The sequence below is a fragment of the Trachymyrmex septentrionalis genome, unplaced genomic scaffold, assembly GCF_001594115.1.
Source record: "Trachymyrmex septentrionalis isolate Tsep2-gDNA-1 unplaced genomic scaffold, Tsep1.0 scaffold29, whole genome shotgun sequence".
In the NCBI taxonomy this organism is placed as follows: domain Eukaryota; kingdom Metazoa; phylum Arthropoda; class Insecta; order Hymenoptera; family Formicidae; genus Trachymyrmex; species Trachymyrmex septentrionalis.
This window is the reverse complement of record NW_017305451.1, coordinates 1,066,861-1,085,606: the sequence shown is the minus strand read 5'-3', so window position 1 is coordinate 1,085,606 and position 18,746 is coordinate 1,066,861. Positions and strand designations below refer to the sequence as shown.

At 34.7% G+C, this 18,746-nt stretch overlaps 6 protein-coding genes across 9 annotated transcripts in view; 3 read left to right on the top strand and 3 right to left on the bottom strand.

The window, feature by feature from the left end:
• Positions 1-3,683, bottom strand: part of LOC108749421 (UDP-N-acetylglucosamine--dolichyl-phosphate N-acetylglucosaminephosphotransferase) — a 5,729-nt gene extending 2,046 nt beyond the window's left edge. Inside the window, exons 1-3 of the mRNA XM_018488121.1 lie at positions 3,292-3,683; positions 2,801-2,915; positions 2,020-2,465 (exon numbers count right to left, since the gene is read on the bottom strand). Of these exons, the coding sequence (XP_018343623.1) occupies positions 2,020-2,465; positions 2,801-2,915; positions 3,292-3,656 (926 nt within the window). The 5' untranslated portion in view covers positions 3,657-3,683. The remainder of the gene's footprint in view (positions 1-2,019; positions 2,466-2,800; positions 2,916-3,291) is intronic.
• LOC108749422 (beta-1,4-mannosyl-glycoprotein 4-beta-N-acetylglucosaminyltransferase) lies at positions 278-1,816 on the top strand. Its single transcript, XM_018488122.1, has 2 exons — positions 278-548; positions 629-1,816. The coding sequence occupies exons 1-2, from the start codon at positions 390-392 to the stop codon at positions 1,757-1,759; spliced, it is 1,290 nt and encodes a 429-aa protein (XP_018343624.1). The 5' UTR covers positions 278-389; the 3' UTR covers positions 1,760-1,816.
• A 660-nt stretch (positions 3,684-4,343) lies between the features above and the next one.
• Positions 4,344-6,802, top strand: LOC108749330 (E3 ubiquitin-protein ligase RNF14-like). Its single transcript, XM_018487941.1, has 5 exons — positions 4,344-4,689; positions 4,766-5,620; positions 5,754-5,982; positions 6,266-6,438; positions 6,521-6,802. Exons 2-5 carry the CDS (start codon positions 4,769-4,771, stop codon positions 6,785-6,787), a joined length of 1,521 nt encoding a protein of 506 aa, XP_018343443.1. The 5' UTR covers positions 4,344-4,689; positions 4,766-4,768; the 3' UTR covers positions 6,788-6,802.
• Positions 6,803-7,290: 488 nt separating this feature from the next.
• Positions 7,291-10,281, bottom strand: LOC108749423 (tubulin alpha-1 chain-like). The gene is made up of 3 exons (XM_018488123.1): positions 10,130-10,281; positions 8,642-8,864; positions 7,291-8,567 (listed from the first exon to the last, which is right to left on the bottom strand). The coding sequence occupies exons 1-3, from the start codon at positions 10,130-10,132 to the stop codon at positions 7,438-7,440; spliced, it is 1,356 nt and encodes a 451-aa protein (XP_018343625.1). The 5' UTR covers positions 10,133-10,281; the 3' UTR covers positions 7,291-7,437.
• Positions 10,282-12,335: 2,054 nt separating this feature from the next.
• Positions 12,336-15,467, top strand: LOC108749332 (putative protein arginine N-methyltransferase 9). Of its 2 annotated transcripts, XM_018487944.1 has the most exons (7): positions 12,336-12,696; positions 12,789-12,915; positions 13,035-13,436; positions 13,566-14,561; positions 14,659-14,803; positions 14,951-15,052; positions 15,127-15,467. In XM_018487944.1, exons 1-7 carry the CDS (start codon positions 12,537-12,539, stop codon positions 15,463-15,465), a joined length of 2,271 nt encoding a protein of 756 aa, XP_018343446.1. In that variant the 5' UTR covers positions 12,336-12,536; the 3' UTR covers positions 15,466-15,467. The 2 variants fall into 2 exon arrangements, with proteins under 2 accessions (XP_018343446.1, XP_018343447.1); XM_018487945.1 differs by lacking the exon at positions 12,336-12,696 and having other exon boundaries at positions 12,839-12,915; positions 13,012-13,436.
• A 1,538-nt stretch (positions 15,468-17,005) lies between these two features.
• Positions 17,006-18,746, bottom strand: part of LOC108749315 (serine hydrolase-like protein) — a 2,329-nt gene continuing 588 nt past the window's right edge. The window contains exons 2-4 of one of the 3 annotated variants that reach the window (XM_018487921.1): positions 18,394-18,673; positions 17,993-18,038; positions 17,006-17,792 (exon numbers count right to left, since the gene is read on the bottom strand). In XM_018487921.1, coding sequence (XP_018343423.1) covers positions 17,074-17,736 — 663 coding nt within the window. In that variant the 5' untranslated portion in view covers positions 17,737-17,792; positions 17,993-18,038; positions 18,394-18,673 and the 3' untranslated portion in view covers positions 17,006-17,073. Of the gene's footprint in view, positions 18,039-18,393; positions 18,674-18,746 lie in introns of all 3 variants that reach the window. The other 2 variants (XM_018487922.1, XM_018487920.1) reach the window with 2 other exon arrangements.

Sequence of the window (18,746 nt, the reverse complement as noted above, 5' to 3'; positions counted from 1 at the left end):
TGTAATATATACGTATGTTATATATATTTTATTTATATATATATATATATACATATATATGCATATGCATTCCGATTCTTCAATTGTTCTCTGCACAGCACATAAAATTATAAATAGAATTCCATCCTGTATTCTAAAACAAGTTATAGATCGTCTAGAGTGGGTTTTAAGTAAAAATGCACGGTGTAAAATATTGTGGATCTCTTTAACCAAAAACAAAAAAAATCGAAAATTGAAAATTAAAAATATAAATTTAAGTTACTGATTATATTTTCAGATGATACTCATGAGACTGTAATTTCAACGAAGATGTCTCAGACAGCTACCAAGATTTCTCTTCGAGAACGTAAGATGAGAAATTGAACTATCTGAGCGCAGGGATCAGTGCCATGCAGGTCCGTCTAGATGGGAAGCTGGCGTTGCTGTATACTCTATTGGTCTTGCAAGTTCTGATTGTTATGATCTATGTCGCCACAACTCCGCCGCCCGAGCTAGCTGCATCTACGACTCGTGCATCCGTCAGTTTCGTCAAGTTTGAGGCATCGCAGGTGCTGCGAATTTGTGATTGACCATATAAACCGATGTATTTATTGGAAATACACTAGAACTAATTTTTTTTTAATTGAAGGAACTGCACGTAAATCAGGGCAATCGTAAGAAGTCGTCAATCTATCAGACAATCAATGGGGAGGTAGCGTTGAAAGATGTCAAGACGTTTAGGCTGTTTGAAGTATACAATCATACCGTATGCTGGAAATATGGAGTGGACCAGCGTAAAATGAAAAGCAATGAGCATTTGGAAAGATGTATCTGCAATCAAGGATGGCATGGCTTGGATTGCGGACAACCAGAAGTCGTGTGGAGGGCAATCATGGCGTCGAAGCAGAACGTTAGCCTGAAACGTCGCAAAACTGCCAGGCACATTATTCACACCTTTTTTATAAGCGACTACAACTCGGCGATCGCTGAGGTGATAGTGGAGGAACTTTACAACGTGGTGGACCTTTTTGTAATTTGTGATTTCAATAACGCGGAGGATAATTTCCGGCACAAACTGTCCAAAGGACTGTTACAGCGAGAGCAAAAGAAGATTCTGTACATCAACGTGGCAACCAAGTCCCACAAACCATCCCGGACAGTATCGAGATATGTCTGGGATAAAATCAAGACTGTGGTGCAGAGTCTAAAAGACGACGACATCTACGTGACAACGGAGCCGGAGCAGATACTGAACTCCAGGGCATTAATGTTCCTCAAAGTTTACGACGGTTGGCCTCAGCCCATCGGATTTAGATTAAGATGGTCAATATACGGCTTCTTTTGGCAACATCCGCTAAAGACAACGATCACACTCGGCGCATACACCGTCGGTTTGATGCGCAATGCCTATCAATCCAACTCGCTTGTATTGCGACAACAGTTGGACGGAGACACCAGCGAGAGAGATATTTTGGGATTAGTCATAGGAGATTTGAATCATTACGGCGGATGGTACTGTAATCTATGCCAGGCGCCCGCAAATATTATTATCGGTCTTCGCAATAAAGTTCAATCTAAGGAGATTTATATCGAGAAGACTATCGACGTGCCGTTTGTAGAGGACCTAATAGGTAGTGGACTGTGGTTAGACGGTAAAACCAATCTTCTGAGAGTCTCCAAGTCTAGGGATTCCTACTTCGCGCCAGAAACGATTCTCAATAATACGTGGAAGTACGACTGGTTGGTAGAGAATTTTTACGCTAAATTAGATTATTACTGACGTACTGGTCGCACCCGACTGTGATATTAACTCATACTCAATACTCAATGTACACTAATGTAATATTATACTAAATTTATACACTAAAATATTACGTTGACAAAATATAAATGTTAAATGGTTTATACATACAACTTATATGCCTGACAATTTGAAACTCCCCTTATCCAAATATTTCTTTTTTTTATATCATATTATGATAATATAATTGTTATTATTAGTAATATTTTAGAATAAAAAATACTTTTAGTCTAACTTACCAATTAAATTTGAATAATGCGAAGGAAGTTGCTATATAAGGCAGCATAAAATATATTGAAAACTGATGCGCTTTCCATTGACTGCCAAATAACTCGATAATGTTAAAGATGAGAATACTTGTAGCGATGATTAAACTTTGCCCAACCTCTAAACCGTTTATCCCGGCTAATATATTTATAGCGTTTGTACAAAACACTGCTAACATTCCCATATATACATAATAAAAAATCCATAAATCCAACGAAAAACCAAACCATGATCTCAACGGCTTTGGTACGATGATTATAGTAGAGTTAAAGTTGACATAATAAACCATCAGTAATGGCAAAGATGCTATAGTTGGTAGAAGTAATTTATGCCGCCAACGAAGATCCAAAACATCATCGGCAAAGCCCAAGAGTAGCATGCAACATATGGACAATAATGCAGCCAGAAAATCAACAAACTGTAATAGAAAGCTTGTGCTTTACATTGGTTACAAATCTACGTATGTTTTAAAATTAGAGAATAATATAGAATATCGTATTTTATATCTTATATTTTTAGATTAAATGTAAGTCATTTCCAATTAAGTTATTGATTAATCTTAGAAGGCTGCTTTCTTTTTAGGAAATAATACAAACGTCATTCTTTTTGGCATTCTCAATGAATAACAAAGATAAAATATTTGTGTCAACAATTGTATTTCCTAAAAGAAAAGCAGCTTTAGTTTAATTTTCTATAATCAGAATAGAAAAGAAAGAAATTAGCTATACTTTCTGACTGATATCTATACTGTACCTCATTGTGTGGAAAGTTTACATTCCTAAATAGACAATCAGTAAATGGTACAGGAATAAATAGGAACATTGTTATAAGAAATACACATCCAGTGACAACACCTATCGCCTCCGGTCTGTAAAAGTACAGTCGGTCGTGTCAAGCAATAAGCCTGTTCTTTTTAGCTGAACTTTTACACCAGTTCATCTTCCTTCCTCTTCTTTCCTCCTAGAGAGAAAAGGAAGAAAGATGAACTGGTACAAAAGTTTAGCCAAAAAGAACAGGCCTATTGTTACATACAGAACGATCGATAGAAAAACATACAAAAACAATGAAATATTTCATATTCAAACGAGCCTCTGGAAAGGCAAACTGATCAACTCCACGGGATAAAAATTGAAAAGATTATAATTATGTGCTTTAATATTAAAATTAACAAATGTATATCGTGGAATCAATCAGCTCCAGGAGGTAAAGCTTAAACGGTATTAAGTTCAGGTATCCTCACTCACATTTTTCCACTGCATCTCTTGTTCATGTCGACACCGTAGAGGTTAGCTTGGACAAACATGGATTTTATCCTCGGAATCAGATGTACGGTCAAGCCGAACGCGCACACGGACATCATCGCGTTAACGTATATCGGGATTGACGACTTCAACGTTTCGTCCTCGGTACTCATCGTTGAAATGTTGAATGAACGTTCGGACACCGGTCTCGATTTTCGAGCACTTGCCTCGTCAACGATTGACGAGGGCGATAAGCGGCCGTGATAAACGGAAAGCCCGGCGTTGGCTTCGTGTCGACTTCGACGTGTCAACGATATGCCAATAATGCCATTGTAACATAATGCATCAACACTGAACTGATCGAACATGCACTGAACATTTATCTCCTGGGCGCCGCCATATGTAATATGTATGCGATCTCGATATATCTCGAAGATCTTTAGCCTAATCTCCTTCGATATATAACAACTAAGTCCAAACTTTTAGTATAACCGTGTAATAAAAAAGTGGAATAAAATAAATAAAATGTTAAACTTTGTAGAAACTTTGAAAAATTAAAGATGATACAATACTCGGATTGAGATAAGAACATGTCCATTTTGGCCACCGAAGACACTACGAGACTGCCTCGAAAATCGATAAGTCGCCGAAAATAATAAAAATATTGAAGAAAAATATCCGAGGAAAAATAATCAAAATAAATATCGAAATGAAATTTAATATAAATGAGTAAAGAACTGTACTTCTTTCTCTGAATTTATTATATATCATTTCTTTTTTTTAATTATTATTATTTTATTGTGTTTAATGTTGTTTTTGTTGGTATTCTTCGGTAGAACCTTGCTTCGTTTATTAAATTTTGTTCATGAAACAACATATACCGAGTTTAAATAATATATGATATTTTATTTAATATTATTGTTTAAAATTACTTATATTTAAAAATAATAATTACGATGTATTATTCCTGAATAATGTACTCTTGCATTTCTTTGATCTTTCATTATAAACGTAAAAACAAAAAAAAACAAAAAAACTAGTCATGTCAAGTAGTTGAGCGCTGTGCAGTGCACTACGCGCAGTGTCATCAAGTTCTTTCATCGTGGTGTATAAGTCTTGTTACGCATTGTTGCGTTATTCACGAGGCAGTGTACGAGATTTCTACTTGTGCCTCATCACTTGGCACCTTAAGATCCTCGGGCAGGCCGCATAACGAATTCGCAGCTATTCGGAGTAAACGTGAAATTGCTCCGGAACTCGACTCGAGCGCATAACCTCCTCATCTCAAACGGTCGTCCGCACAACATGCTCCGCTTTTGATAGCCAAATCGCAAAGTGCGTCACGATTAACCGTGAGACCTAACGTAGCCCGTTTAAGAGCGCTCAGAGCTTCCAGATTTGGTAAATAAGAGATTTGTTTTCATTATCAGAAAATGTACGCGTGATTTAGAGTCCGATAATCGGCTCTGTTTTTCAGTCGATGGACTACGAGAAACAAAAGGACGAGGTCACCGCGTTGGAAAGCATTTACACTGAAGAAGAATTTTCGTATCACGAAGAGAACGGCCGATTTGAATGTACTTTTAAAATATTTGTAAATCTGCCAGCAAAATGTCATTTGTCATACAAGGATCTGAGACACGAAGTAGATTTGGCGCAGGAAGTACAGATATCATATCTACCACCCTTGACATTGCACGTCACACTGCCGGAGGATTATCCATCCATGTCGGCACCTACGTTTATGTTATGCTCCTCTTGGTTGTATCCAGTAGTATTGTCTAAGTTATGCAGAAAACTCGACATATTATGGGAGAACAGCAAGCAGGAGATTTTGTTCATTTGGGTAGAGTTTCTCCAGGATAAAACACTTAGCTATTTAAAGATAAAGGACCGTATAGATATGGATTGCATGTACACATCTTATAAAAGAACAGTGGAAAAATTACAAGGCTCGCAGACAAACAAGGAAGTAAATGAGCCTAACAAGCAATCTAACAGCGAAGTCAACAGAGACAGTGGTGTGTCCAAAAAAACCAGTGTCATCGACAAAAGAGCCATTTTAGACTGTCCGATCGGTAGGAATCCTATTCAGATGTTGATCGATTATAACGAGAAGCGAAAGCAAATTGAATTCAAAAAGAATTTTTACACATGTAATATCTGCTTCACCGACAAATCAGGGGAGCATTGTACACAGTTTTTGCCTTGTGCCCATACTTTCTGTAAAGATTGCATTAGGGGTTATTTTGAAGTAAAGATCAAAGATGGAAATGTACAGAATATTTGTTGTCCTGAAGAGAAGTGCAAGTTTGAGGCTACGCCCGGCCAAGTAACTATTTCATATATCATATTATATTAATTATATTGTATTTATATTGTATAATTCATATTGCATTCATATTGAGTATCTTACTGATTTTATTGTGTACTTGTGATATACTTGTGTGTATGTTTTATTATAGGTAAAAGAGTTGGTAAGTTCGGAGTTATTTTCAAAGTACGATTCCTTATTGTTAAGTACTACGTTAGATACTATGATGGATATAGTTTATTGTCCAAGACGACACTGTCAGTATCCAGTCACTCGCGATCCTGATGATAACATGGCGAGATGTCCCGTTTGTCAATATGCATTCTGTATTCGTTGTAAGATGGTTTACCATGGGGTAGAACCCTGCAAAATTAGTTCAGGTATGCATCTAAATCCTGTGAGTAATATTTGCATTCTACATATGGAGGGATGAAAGATATAATGATGTAAGTCACTTAATTAATGCTTTCGAGAAACAAAGTTTTTTTCAATATATTTGCTTCAGTAGATTACATCAATGATATCAAGCTAAGTTTTTAAATTGACACACCACTCCATATAATAAGCTATTCGCTTTTATATCATTTAGTTCCAAACAAAAATTTCGTTAGAATTTATATTTTATATTAATATTAATACACATCGTGTTGATTTTATTAATAGCTGAGAAACAACGATTATTGAATGAATATCAATCAGCCAGTAACGAGAAGAAGGCCGAAATGGAAAAGCATTACGGCAAGAGACAGCTTCAAACGATGTTAGAGAATACAATGTCTGAAAATTGGATTAATGATAATAGCCACAACTGTCCTCATTGTAAAACTGCAATCGAGGTGCAAAATCAAATTTGTTTCATAGATACAAGATTATGCTTGTTATCGGGTGATTAACACATATGTTGGCGAATTGTTTCAGAAATCGGATGGCTGTAACAAGATGACTTGTTCGCACTGCGGCACGTATTTCTGTTGGCTGTGCGGCACGCGGCTGAATCCCGAGGCGCCTTACTTACATTTTCGAAATCCGGATTCCAAATGTTTCAACATGTTATATCGCGGTATGATACCCGACGAACTGGATGACGATGACGATTTTGATTTTCACGCTGAATATCTGGATTATTATTCAGAGGACGAAGAATTTAATTATGATGAAGATTTTGTCTTGGAATACGATGATTGAATCAATGTTGCTAAATTATAAATTAGTTTTTCAAATTTACATAAATCATTGTTTTTTTAAAGTTGATCATGGATAAATATTCAATAAAATTTCTCGCTTTTTACGAAATGTATTGTAGTTAAATGTTAATTAAATTTAAAGGATCATGTGAATATTTGTATATGGACGTAATGAGTCTAATCATAAAATTGTAAAAAAATATATAATAAATTATTTTTTCAATAGTATTATGATTTTTTAAATACTATTACCATTTTCTCTTAATAAAAAGCTACACTTTATTTTTGAAAAACAAGAACGCACATTTTGAATAGACAACAAACACGTAATGAATACATGCCATTAAATTTTTTTAAACATATTTCAGAAAACTTCAGCTAGACAAAAATTTGTTTTGTAATGATAATGATACAATTATATAATCATTGCGTAAAAAAATTTATCTGGACGATGTGCTAAAAGTAACATAATAAACAAGTAACAAGTTTAATATTTTTAGTGTGGTCGACAGATAAAGTTCTGTGATTCAAGACAAGGATAGTGTATCAATTAGACACAAATTTGCGTGGCAAATGGATTCAGTTACTTTATTTCAAAACACATAAGATATTTCAAAATCAGGAGATAAAAGGGCGAGCAATAATTGTATTTTAATATTCCTCGGCACCCTCTTCGCCTTCACCTTCTGCGGAATCCATTCCAACCTCCTCATAATCTTTCTCGAGCGCGGCGAGATCCTCGCGTGCCTCGGAGAATTCTCCTTCCTCCATACCTTCGCCAACATACCAATGCACGAATGCACGCTTGGCATACATAAGATCGAACTTATGATCTAAACGAGCCCAGGCCTCCGCGATGGCAGTGGTGTTCGACAACATGCAAACGGCACGCTGAACCTTGGCAAGATCGCCGCCGGGCACGACGGTCGGTGGCTGATAGTTGATGCCGACTTTGAAACCGGTGGGACACCAGTCGACGAATTGAATGGTACGCTTCGTCTTGATGGTAGCGATTGCCGCGTTGACGTCCTTGGGTACGACGTCGCCACGATACAACATGCAGCAGGCCATGTACTTGCCATGACGCGGGTCACATTTGACCATCTGATTAGCTGGTTCGAAGCAGGCGTTTGTGATCTCCGAAACGGAGAGTTGCTCATGATAAGCCTTCTCGGCCGAAATAACGGGCGCGTACGTCACCAGCGGGAAGTGGATTCTCGGGTAGGGCACCAAGTTGGTCTGGAATTCCGTTAGATCGACGTTCAGGGCACCATCGAATCGCAGAGAGGCCGTGATGGACGATACAATCTGGCCGATCAGGCGATTAAGATTCGTGTAGGTTGGTCTCTCGATATCCAAATTGCGACGACAAATGTCATAAATCGCCTCATTGTCAACCATAAATGCGCAGTCGGAATGCTCAAGAGTAGTGTGCGTCGTCAAGATAGAGTTGTATGGCTCGACCACGGCAGTGGAAACTTGTGGTGCGGGATAAATAGCGAATTCGAGTTTCGACTTCTTGCCATAGTCAACAGACAAACGCTCCATCAACAGGGATGTGAAGCCTGAACCGGTGCCACCACCGAATGAGTGGAAGATGAGGAATCCTTGCAGGCCGGTACATTGGTCTGCGAGCTTGCGAATGCGGTCCAGCACGAGATCAACGATCTCCTTGCCAATCGTGTAATGACCGCGAGCGTAGTTGTTTGCAGCATCCTCCTTGCCAGTGATCAATTGCTCCGGATGGAAGAGCTGACGATAAGTTCCAGTGCGAACCTCATCTGTACATATAAACATTTAAGTAAGTAAAATTTGTTAGGTACCAAGTCAAAGAGTAAGGACTAAATATACATACCGACTACAGTAGGTTCCAAATCGATAAAGACAGCTCTGGGTACATGCTTGCCGGCACCAGTCTCGCTAAAGAAGGTGTTGAAACTGTCGTCTCCACCTCCGATAGTCTTGTCAGACGGCATCTGACCATCCGGCTGAATGCCATGTTCCAGGCAGTACAGCTCCCAGCAAGCATTACCAATCTGTACACCAGCTTGTCCAACGTGGATTGAGATGCACTCACGCTAAATGAATTAAAAAGAACATTAAGCATATCTCATCGTATCATGCTCAGGCTTTTACAAAACAGTGACAAATGACTAATATTAGAGCTTCCTAGCAAGAGGTACATGTTGATACAAGAGATATTGAGCATTACAGTTGATGATAAGTCGACACAAACATTGTTCTTTCTTAACATTCCATGGCATCAGGGAGACGCTATTGCATTATTCTATATTTGTTGTAAATATAATGAACGATAAAGATGGACATAAATATCACCTTTCTAAATGCATTGTAATAAAGACAATATTTGTATAGATTTGTATCTAAATGTTAAGTGCCTTTTATCTTTGGATGCATTCAAAGATATGATTAGATCATATTTATTGTTTTACATTTAATGGATGATAAAAAATGAAGTTTACTTGACATAAATACTGTAAAGTATTTGTTTGGTTGACTAAAAAAGAAAAAATTTTACTAATTGACCGATTACAAAATCGAAATATTTGTGGCATCAAATGAACTCGTAGATAAAAACAGCATTAGCGTTGAAAGCGCCATCATGGAATGTAACCTCTCACTCAGTATCAAACAAAGACAGAATGGGAGTGTTCAAAGAATGGGTTCCATTATACGTACAATATATTTACTGCGAGTATATTGAAAATCTATAATATATATATGTATTATAAAATTTTAGTATTTGCAGTGAACATAACGGAATACAGCTAGCCTCAAGTAATTGAATATGATTAATTCTTTTAATATAAATCTGGATTACATTATAAAAAACTTATTTGAAATATATAGTACATGTAACGTACATTATATCGAGTAAAATATTTTACGAAAAGGACAACTTGGAAGTAACCCTGATCGCTCGACGAGCGGATTAAACATAACTAATAATTTGTATCAACTCGTTTCTTGCTAGAAATCTCCAATGATGAACACAAGGGAAAGCGTCATATTGATTTTCTGAAATGGCTCATCGAGGTCAATGGCTTTTGCTCATAGAATATGCTTGGACTTATAACGGAAACAGCAATTTTCTCTAAGTAACAGAGTAATAATAGCAAGAATTAAATGGATACGCGATAAAAATCTTTGTAATTTTTGGATAAAGGCGGGGTGACGCAATCTAAATTTAGCAAACGCCACGACCGGCCGGCGTTTAACCGTTACAAAATGGCCGTCGTCTTTGACGAGAAGGGCGACGCCGACACGGTAAAAATCGCGATTGTACTCGCAGAAGGAAAAATCCGACAATTCGGCGACTTACCATTTTGTATTATGGGTTGTTCGTTGTCCTCTTAGAAAATGGAACAGGATATAGCCACCACGGGGCGATCGATAGTTGGCGAAAGCAAGTAATGGAGCTTTTGCTAACAACTATACGACGTACGATCGGCGACCAGCGACTATTGGGCGTGCGGAGCCTACTACGCGCAATTTATACCCGCTGGAATCGACCGTTCCAGCGCGCGCTGATTGGCCGACGATGACGTCGTGCCGCACGGCGATTGGTCAATCGCTGGACCGCAGCACGCATCACGCCCGATCGCATTTCTCCACCGCGGAACAATGTAGTCCGTTGACGCTCATTCGAATTATTATTAGTCATCAAAAATCAATTCTCGTCTCCTTCTGAATCCCACAATCGTAATTTAAAGAACATAATCACGTGATCTATTCTTAAGAATAACGAATTCCCTGCAGAATTTCGGCGGAGTTCTGTTTCGCTATCACTAGGCAGGACCTGCATGTAACGGACGTCTCAATTACACCATATATGGGCCGTATCTTTTCCACAGCACAGCCGAATCATTTCTCTCTGATCATTTCTTTTTTTGGCAGAGCAGAGACCCACCCACGGAGCATCCGACGAAGGCAAGGACGATGATCGAATCGTCTCGCCGGACGAATCGATCCTTTGCCGCATAATTCCGCAATTCCTTGTCCTCACGCCATCCTAGATAATTCGTTGTTTTAATATCTAGACAGTGCGTCATGCCAACGTATATACATTTCATGATCTGATTCTTCTTTAAGTTTTTGCTCGAATGAGCTCGAATGAATTCTCGAGCTCCATGCCGGTAATAACCGTGCTGTATGATATAAATACAGTTAATAAAGTATGTTATTTTTACATTAGGATAACTCGAGAATCGATGAAGTAGCTAAAAAACGTAATACATCTTCAGTTGACATTGACATTATTATATTATAGCTTTCAATCACGATACGATGAAATAATTAATGAATTACGAAATGAAAAAATGATAAAATTTAGAGGAAAAATGAAAGAATTTTTATCATTGTCATATCGAATATAATTAATTTTAATAATGGATTTTCCACAACATCTTTGAAAAATTTATTTGTTTTTTTTTAAAACAAAAAATTTAGATAATTTCTCTTTTTAGGAATAAATATCGCCTTTAAAATCTGTACTTCACGACATGCAATGTCCTTATAATTTGATTAATTTGTAATTTTCTAATTGGACATTTTTAATTATAGGAAAGTAGGGTAGAGATAATTATCGTAATGTATGTGCAAAATAAATTAGAAATAGGAGATAAAAAAAGAATAAATTTATTTTATGCCAGAATTATGTATATATACATTTTTTGGACGAATTAAATGTTATGGATTGAACATTAATTTACTGCCAAATTCTTCTTTTTGTAATATATTATTTTTTTCTATGTACAACACAATTTAATGTTTTGACATTTCTGTGTTGGCTATATATTTATATTATATATATCGTTCAATTATGGGTATGGTCAACGTGATGCTGCAAACGCTTTGAAGCGTTTTTTAACTGATCAGTTTGTAAAATTCTTTCTTCTAATTGGTTTATCAAATGCTTCAAAACATTTGTAGCGAGACTTTGATCACAGTCTATATGATGTGGCAGATGTGTTTCCCGTTGAGTGTATTAAATGTATATATATGTATGACATACACATGTAAACGGAAGCCGTTATAATACTTCTTCTTGATAAGATTGAGAACGCAATAATGCGATACTAGCGAGCATTAAACTCGTATCAGATTACATATTGAAAATTAAAGCTTGTGAATTAAAAATTAAATTTTAATTAAATTTTGTAATCGGAAAACTAATCTTAGCTGTTTGTTTCAATCGATTAAATTCTAATTTACATTTTCGATTTTTTATGACGAACATATTCCAAAATTGGACAAAATTCAGCAATGATTATTCAATACTGTATTGGACGTTTTTAGGAACGTTCCTTTTTTTTAGACCTGTTCTTTTTGGCTGAACTTTTGCACCAGTTCATCTTTCTTCCTTTTCTCTTTAGGAGGAAAGAAGAAGAAGAAAGATGAACTGGTGTAAAAGTTCAGCTAAAAATTACAGGTCTCATCATTCAAAACAAAAATTCGAGAGCGTCCTCTCTATTTTTATTGCGATGTATTTTTAGAAAGTTGACTGTTTTTCAGTCGGTAATGTCGGTACGGAAGGGGCAAACAAATGTTAGGTTAGGTTAATTTCATATTTGACATATGTATGTTTGCTCGTGCATGTGTATACAATATTGATAATTAAAATTAGTCACACGATTGTCTTGTGATAATATCAATCTCTAATTTTTCAAAGTCAATGTCATTATAAAACCAAGGCGAATGAGATAAAAATAAATTTAATCGATGCAAAAATGCAAGCAGAAGTAAATAATATATTGGAGGAGTCACTGCAAAAAGCCAGAGAATATGACAGGATTGGAAATGTTGGGAAAGCTTTTGCATATTACATTATTTTTGCAAAACTGTCTACAAGGAGATCAGAAATTGAAGAAACGTTTACAGATGTTCTGTGTAAGACATTTGTATAATCTGTATTTATACCTAAATATCAGAGAAATATATTTATTTTTATATAACAATATATAATAATATTTACTTTTTAGGTGAATGGGGAATGCAATTAGCAAATGACAACAAATTTTCAGATATTGTAAGCTCCTACAAATTTTCCTTGAATATTTATCCAAACAATCCTCGTATGCTAAATAATTTTGCAGCACACTTGTTGAGGTAATCTATACACTATATAATGCATATACTAATTTTTCAATTACCTTTACAATAAATTCTTTTCATTATTATTCCTGATCTAAAAAAGACTCATAGAATGCTGCATATACTTGTTAAAGGAATAACCATCCCATAAGGGCAATAGAATATTTAAAAAGAGCTTTGAAAGTTGATGTTAACTTTCTACCGGCAGAGCGAAACTTGCAAAATGCATATAGTATGGCAGTGGATAGGTGGCATTTTACAATGCTCAATGACAAACAGAGAAACAATGCTTTTGAGCGAGCCATACGTAAGAGAGTCAGTCAGGGCTATGATACAGTATTGGATGTAGGGACTGGTACAGGTCTTTTGAGTCTATATGCAAAAGATGCTGGAGCCAAAAAAGTTTATGCATGTGAATGCTCTGAAGCAATGACACTGATTGCGAAAGAAGTATTTGAATCTAACAATGCAGCTGACATAACATTAATATCAAAACTGTCATTCGATCTTAAAGTACCAATGGATATTTCAGAAAGGTTTGTGTGTATATATGCATGTGTATAATACAGTATATACTTATATACATTTTAAAAATGATTTGCATTAATTAATTAGTTACAATATTATGCATTGATTAATATTAAAACCATTACCTGTAATTCTAGAGTAAAATTAATAGTGACTGAAACATTTGATGCTGGCTTATTTGGAGAGCTTGTAATACCATCTATGATTAACGTACATATGAATATTTTAGATTTAAATGGTATGGTAATACCTATGGGCGCGACGGTTTACACAGCAGTTATTGAATGTGAATACATTAGATACAGATCGTCAGTGGTTTTTGACAAGATAAAAGAGAACTGTCCTTTAAACTTTAATAATGTGTCTATATTATCGGACGACGAATATTACGATACAGAAAACCTGGAGAAAGTTCAAATGAATTACATTACAGAGCCACAGTTGCTTTTTAATGTGAATTTTAATAGTCTACTAGAATTGTATGAATTCTGCAAAGATGGAATAAAGCAGATGCTACAAACAAAATGTAGATACGATGGTATCATAGATGGTTTAATCACTTGGTTCAAGTTACATCTTGACGAAGAGATCACACTGGATTCTTCGGATGGGAAATCTTGTTGGCAATTTGCTGTTTTCCCGACGGTGCCAACTGTATGTCATGAGGGTGATGTATTGACGATAAAAGCGGAAACTTTGAAGAGCAAACTGAAATGTTCTTATAGCACGAATAATGAACGTTATAGTGAAAATTGTATAACTTTGTATCATTTGCCAAAAGAAGTCATTGCCTTTCTAAACGACTTCGATTATGTCAAATTGCTCACAGAAATTGGTAGATCTCAAAAGAATAGAAAAATGAAATATATTTTGGATACTTCACCTTTTCCAATCTACGGGTTGACTCTTTTAAAGGAATGTAAAGATAGTGAAATTTTATATTACAAAACTGACAATCCAATGCTACGTGTTCTAATTGAACAAGTAGCTCGTGATAGCGAGATTCAAGAGAAAGTACATATGATATCAAATTATGAGGAAATTCCATATTCTCTAGATTCCATATTTGTTTATAATTTTGATATTAAAGGTGAATTAAGAGATGACCAAGGTAGTTGTTATCAAATTTCCAGGTATTATATTGTATATAATATTTACATACTGTATATAATATTTATATGTTTTATATAATTATAAAATATTAATATTTGTTATCATCTATTATCTTAGGAACTTGCTGAAAACAAATGGTGTATTATTGCCAGAGAAGATTTTTCTTATGGGACAGTTAGTATACTCAGAAGATTTACCAAATATGGTTTATGTACAAAATGTAAATCTCCAAAGATCGTCTTCATTTGACACTTCTGATATGGTATAACGATACACAGTATTTAATTATGTAATTTATATTTAAATAAAAGACATATTTTATAAAAAAGAATGATTAAAAATAAAATTTTGTGCAGAACTTATTTATTTAAAATGATAGTAAAATAAATGAATATATTTTTCTTTTCAGAGTTCAGACAGCGAAGATGATCTATTTGTGCGGGATAATATAGCCAATAAAGTAAATAAAAGTACAAATTACATAATCGCTGAATACATTAATAAATATAAAGTAAGTCCATGTGTATAATTCAATTCTAGATTGAGTAGACGTTGATTTTTATTTTCATGTTTATTTTGCTACAGATCAACCAAATATTTGATTTGAATTCAAGTTTATATTCATGTGAAATTATGTCTGAGGCACGAACATTGATAGAAATAAATGAAACAGAGACTACTGAAACAATCGTGAATTTTGGAGAAATAAATAAAGGAAAAATTTTACCAAATGCCTTAATATGTTGGTACAAGATTCAACTCAGTCCACATCATATACATGATACAAAAAAGGATTCTTTCATGAATCATACTGCAATCGTTTTCGAGAACGAACTAAGAGACATTATTTTGAGAGATAAGGAAGTAAAAATTAAAATCCATCAAATGAAAGGTTTAGTGAAAATTACAATAGTAAATTTATAAAAATTTACAAGAATGAACTATTTTACAATTTTGTACAATTTCTTATGGAAAATACAATTTTTACAATACAATAGTTTTCTTACTGTAATGCGTCATGCATTACAACTATTTTTTATATGACAACTTTACAGCCCGATATACCTTGTATCCTTATACATATATACGTTATAAATATAAAAAAGAAATGTTCAAGTACATATACATTGTGAAATGTAAAGTTCGAGAAATATAAATATTTATGAAAGCAAATCAATAAGGATCCATGTTAGATATAGAATGAAGAGCAAGTTTTTTACAAAAATTGTTTTTTATTTTTCAATTAATTCCCTTCTAGGAGGATACATTTTTCCCAACGCTCCTGTTACTTTTTAACTCCTCCAAAAAATACAATTTGTTGAACTTTGCAAAATAAGCCTCTGTTTCAGCGATGACCTCATTTGATGTGAATCTTTCCACTAATCCATTTTTTCAAATTTGAAAGAAGTCACAGGGGACCAAATCCGAAGAGTATGGATGCGGCAGCAATTCGTAGCGTAATTCGACTAATTTGGCTGTAGCGACTGCGGAGGAGAGCCGGTGCATTGTCGTGGTAGAACAACACTTTTTTCGCCAAATGGAGATGCGTTTTCTTCAATTCATTGAATTGGCCCAATAAATCAGCATACTTCTATAGTTTTTCTCTTCTCCAAATAGTCGATGAAGATCACGCCTTGTGCAAAAAACAGTGGTCATTAGCTTTCCAATCGATGGGACCGTCTTGACCTTCTTCAGAGCACATTCGCCGGATGAAATCCACTATTTTGACTGTTCCTTGATCTCCAGTAATGATGAATTCATGTTTCATCAACAGTTACGACTCGACGCAAAAATTCCTGCGGATTGCATTTAAACAGCTCCAAACACTGCTTTGAAATTGATAGCTACATCCGCTTGTCATCCACCGTAAGCAATCGCGGCATCCATCGAGCCAACAGCTTTTTTATTCCCAAGTTATCATGCAAAATATTGAATGCCGTTTCGTACGACACACCTACGACCTCTGTTACTTCACGCACTTTCGTTCGGCTATCAGCGAGAATCATGTCGTGGACCTTTTCAATAAATTCCTCAGTAACCACGTTTGTCGGGCGGCCTGGGCGCTCCTCATCAAAAACAGATGAATTTGACGTTTGAATTTGTTGAACCAATATCCAACGGGGTTGTCATAGATAGTGAAGGGTTCTCATAGACGACATCCAAACTTTTATTTCTTTGCACGTTTTTCCAAAATAAAATCCAAAAAAAAAAATCGAATCACGGATGGATATTGCTCTTTTTTCATTGTATCGAAAAACACTAAATACGCTCATTACGAATTGCTGGCAAAACTATCGCGTGAATTACTTTGAAATTTTGGCGCCGTTTGAAAGATGGTAATACACGATGATAATATCAACTTGTATCAGCAACGCCCGTCTTCAAACACGAGTACTTATTGATTTGCTTTCATATATTTATATATAGAGATATATATTATAAATTATATTTAGAATATCCTTTATGTTTATGTTTATTAACAATTTCTTTTTCTACTGAAGAATACATGCGTGCATGCATGCACACAATTATCTACAGTTTGCTAGAATAGTCATTATTTAATATTTTACACACAAATGGTGCAACTTTTTCAGGATTATTATTATGAACGTCATGATTTCCATCTACCTGAATTACTTCTATGATTTTTTTATAATTAGCCCTCATTGCTCCCAATACTAGCATAATAAGTTTGTTATGTGGAAAAATAATACCGTGAGATGGAATACATAAATATATTGGAACTGAAACTATGCTGTTAAACTTCTGACATTCTTTTGTCTGCATAAATGAAAAAGGGTGATTTTTTAATCGTATATCTCTGTTATAGATATATTTTCCATTTACTTCTGTAACTGCACGCTCAAACAACGCATCAGCAGCTTCAGAATTCAAAACTCCAATCCTTAAAGTTTTAAGAGCATGTAATATTTCTTCTTTAGTAAAAGAAGACAACGATTTTTCTTCATGATAAGCTTTTACTGAGAATGCAGATGCATTCTTAAAATAAGTTGTAAATTCATTATTTGTAGGATTCAGAAGAATCCCATCAAAAGAAATTAACTTCTCGATTCTGTTTGGATGAAAAACACTGAATATGATACCTATTTGTGCTCCCAAACTGTGTCCTAGATAAATAAATGTTTTCCATTGAAGTGCTTCTAAGACAAAATATAATGCATGTGCATAATCCATAATGTCTAATATCGTCCAAGATGGAAAATGTGATGACCATCCATGGCCAGGTAAATCTATGCATACATAATAAAATAATTCTTTTGGTAAATATTTCATCAATCTAGTAAATGTTCCTGCATTATCTAGACGACCATGTACTGCTAAGACTGGCTTTCCTGTGGGAGAACCATAAGTTCTGGCAGCAACATGACCCCAAGGTACAGAAAGTTTTATATCTGTAAACTGTTCTACTTCTGCCATTTCTGCTACTTACTCTTACAATGTATGTCGTGTTGAATAACGTATAAAAATCTTCTTTACTGAAACAATACATTTAAAAAAAATTTATAATTGAGGAGTAGTTTTTAAAGATTCGAGCTCTGTTATTATAATTAACATTGCAAACATAAATTTTATTGTGACTTTTTTGCAGCTTCATATTTAACTAAAATTATATTTCTTAATTTTAAAAATCAGTGATGCACAACCTTTTTTAGAGATCATTGTTATATATTTTTAGAAATAGATAAATTCTTACACAATATTTATTTTGTTTGCCTAAAGTAGAAAATATAAGGTTATATTTTTGATCATGAATTGACAAGCTGTAAAAAATTCACGGTGAGCATCACTGATCTAAATGAAAGATACATAAAAAAATGATGGAAAAGTTACCTCTTGCACTCGTAGAGTAATTTGAATTAATTTATGAAATGATGTTAAGATAAGTAAATGCTGCTAATAATGCACTCGAGCTAGTTTAAAGTCGAATATGCAGAAAAGAAATAAATTCAATGTAAATATTCTTATGTAAATATGATTGCAAATTAAAAATTCCTTATAGCATTTACTTAAGCGACAATAATCATTTCTGATTTATTATTCTTTCTATGGTCAACCTGTCCTTATTTCCAATTTATCCAATTTATCTATTTTTTTATATTGTAGAGATTATCTATTTAGAAAAAAAAAGAAACATTATAAGGTTATATAATTTGTTACATGATTTGACTTTGATTAAAAACAGA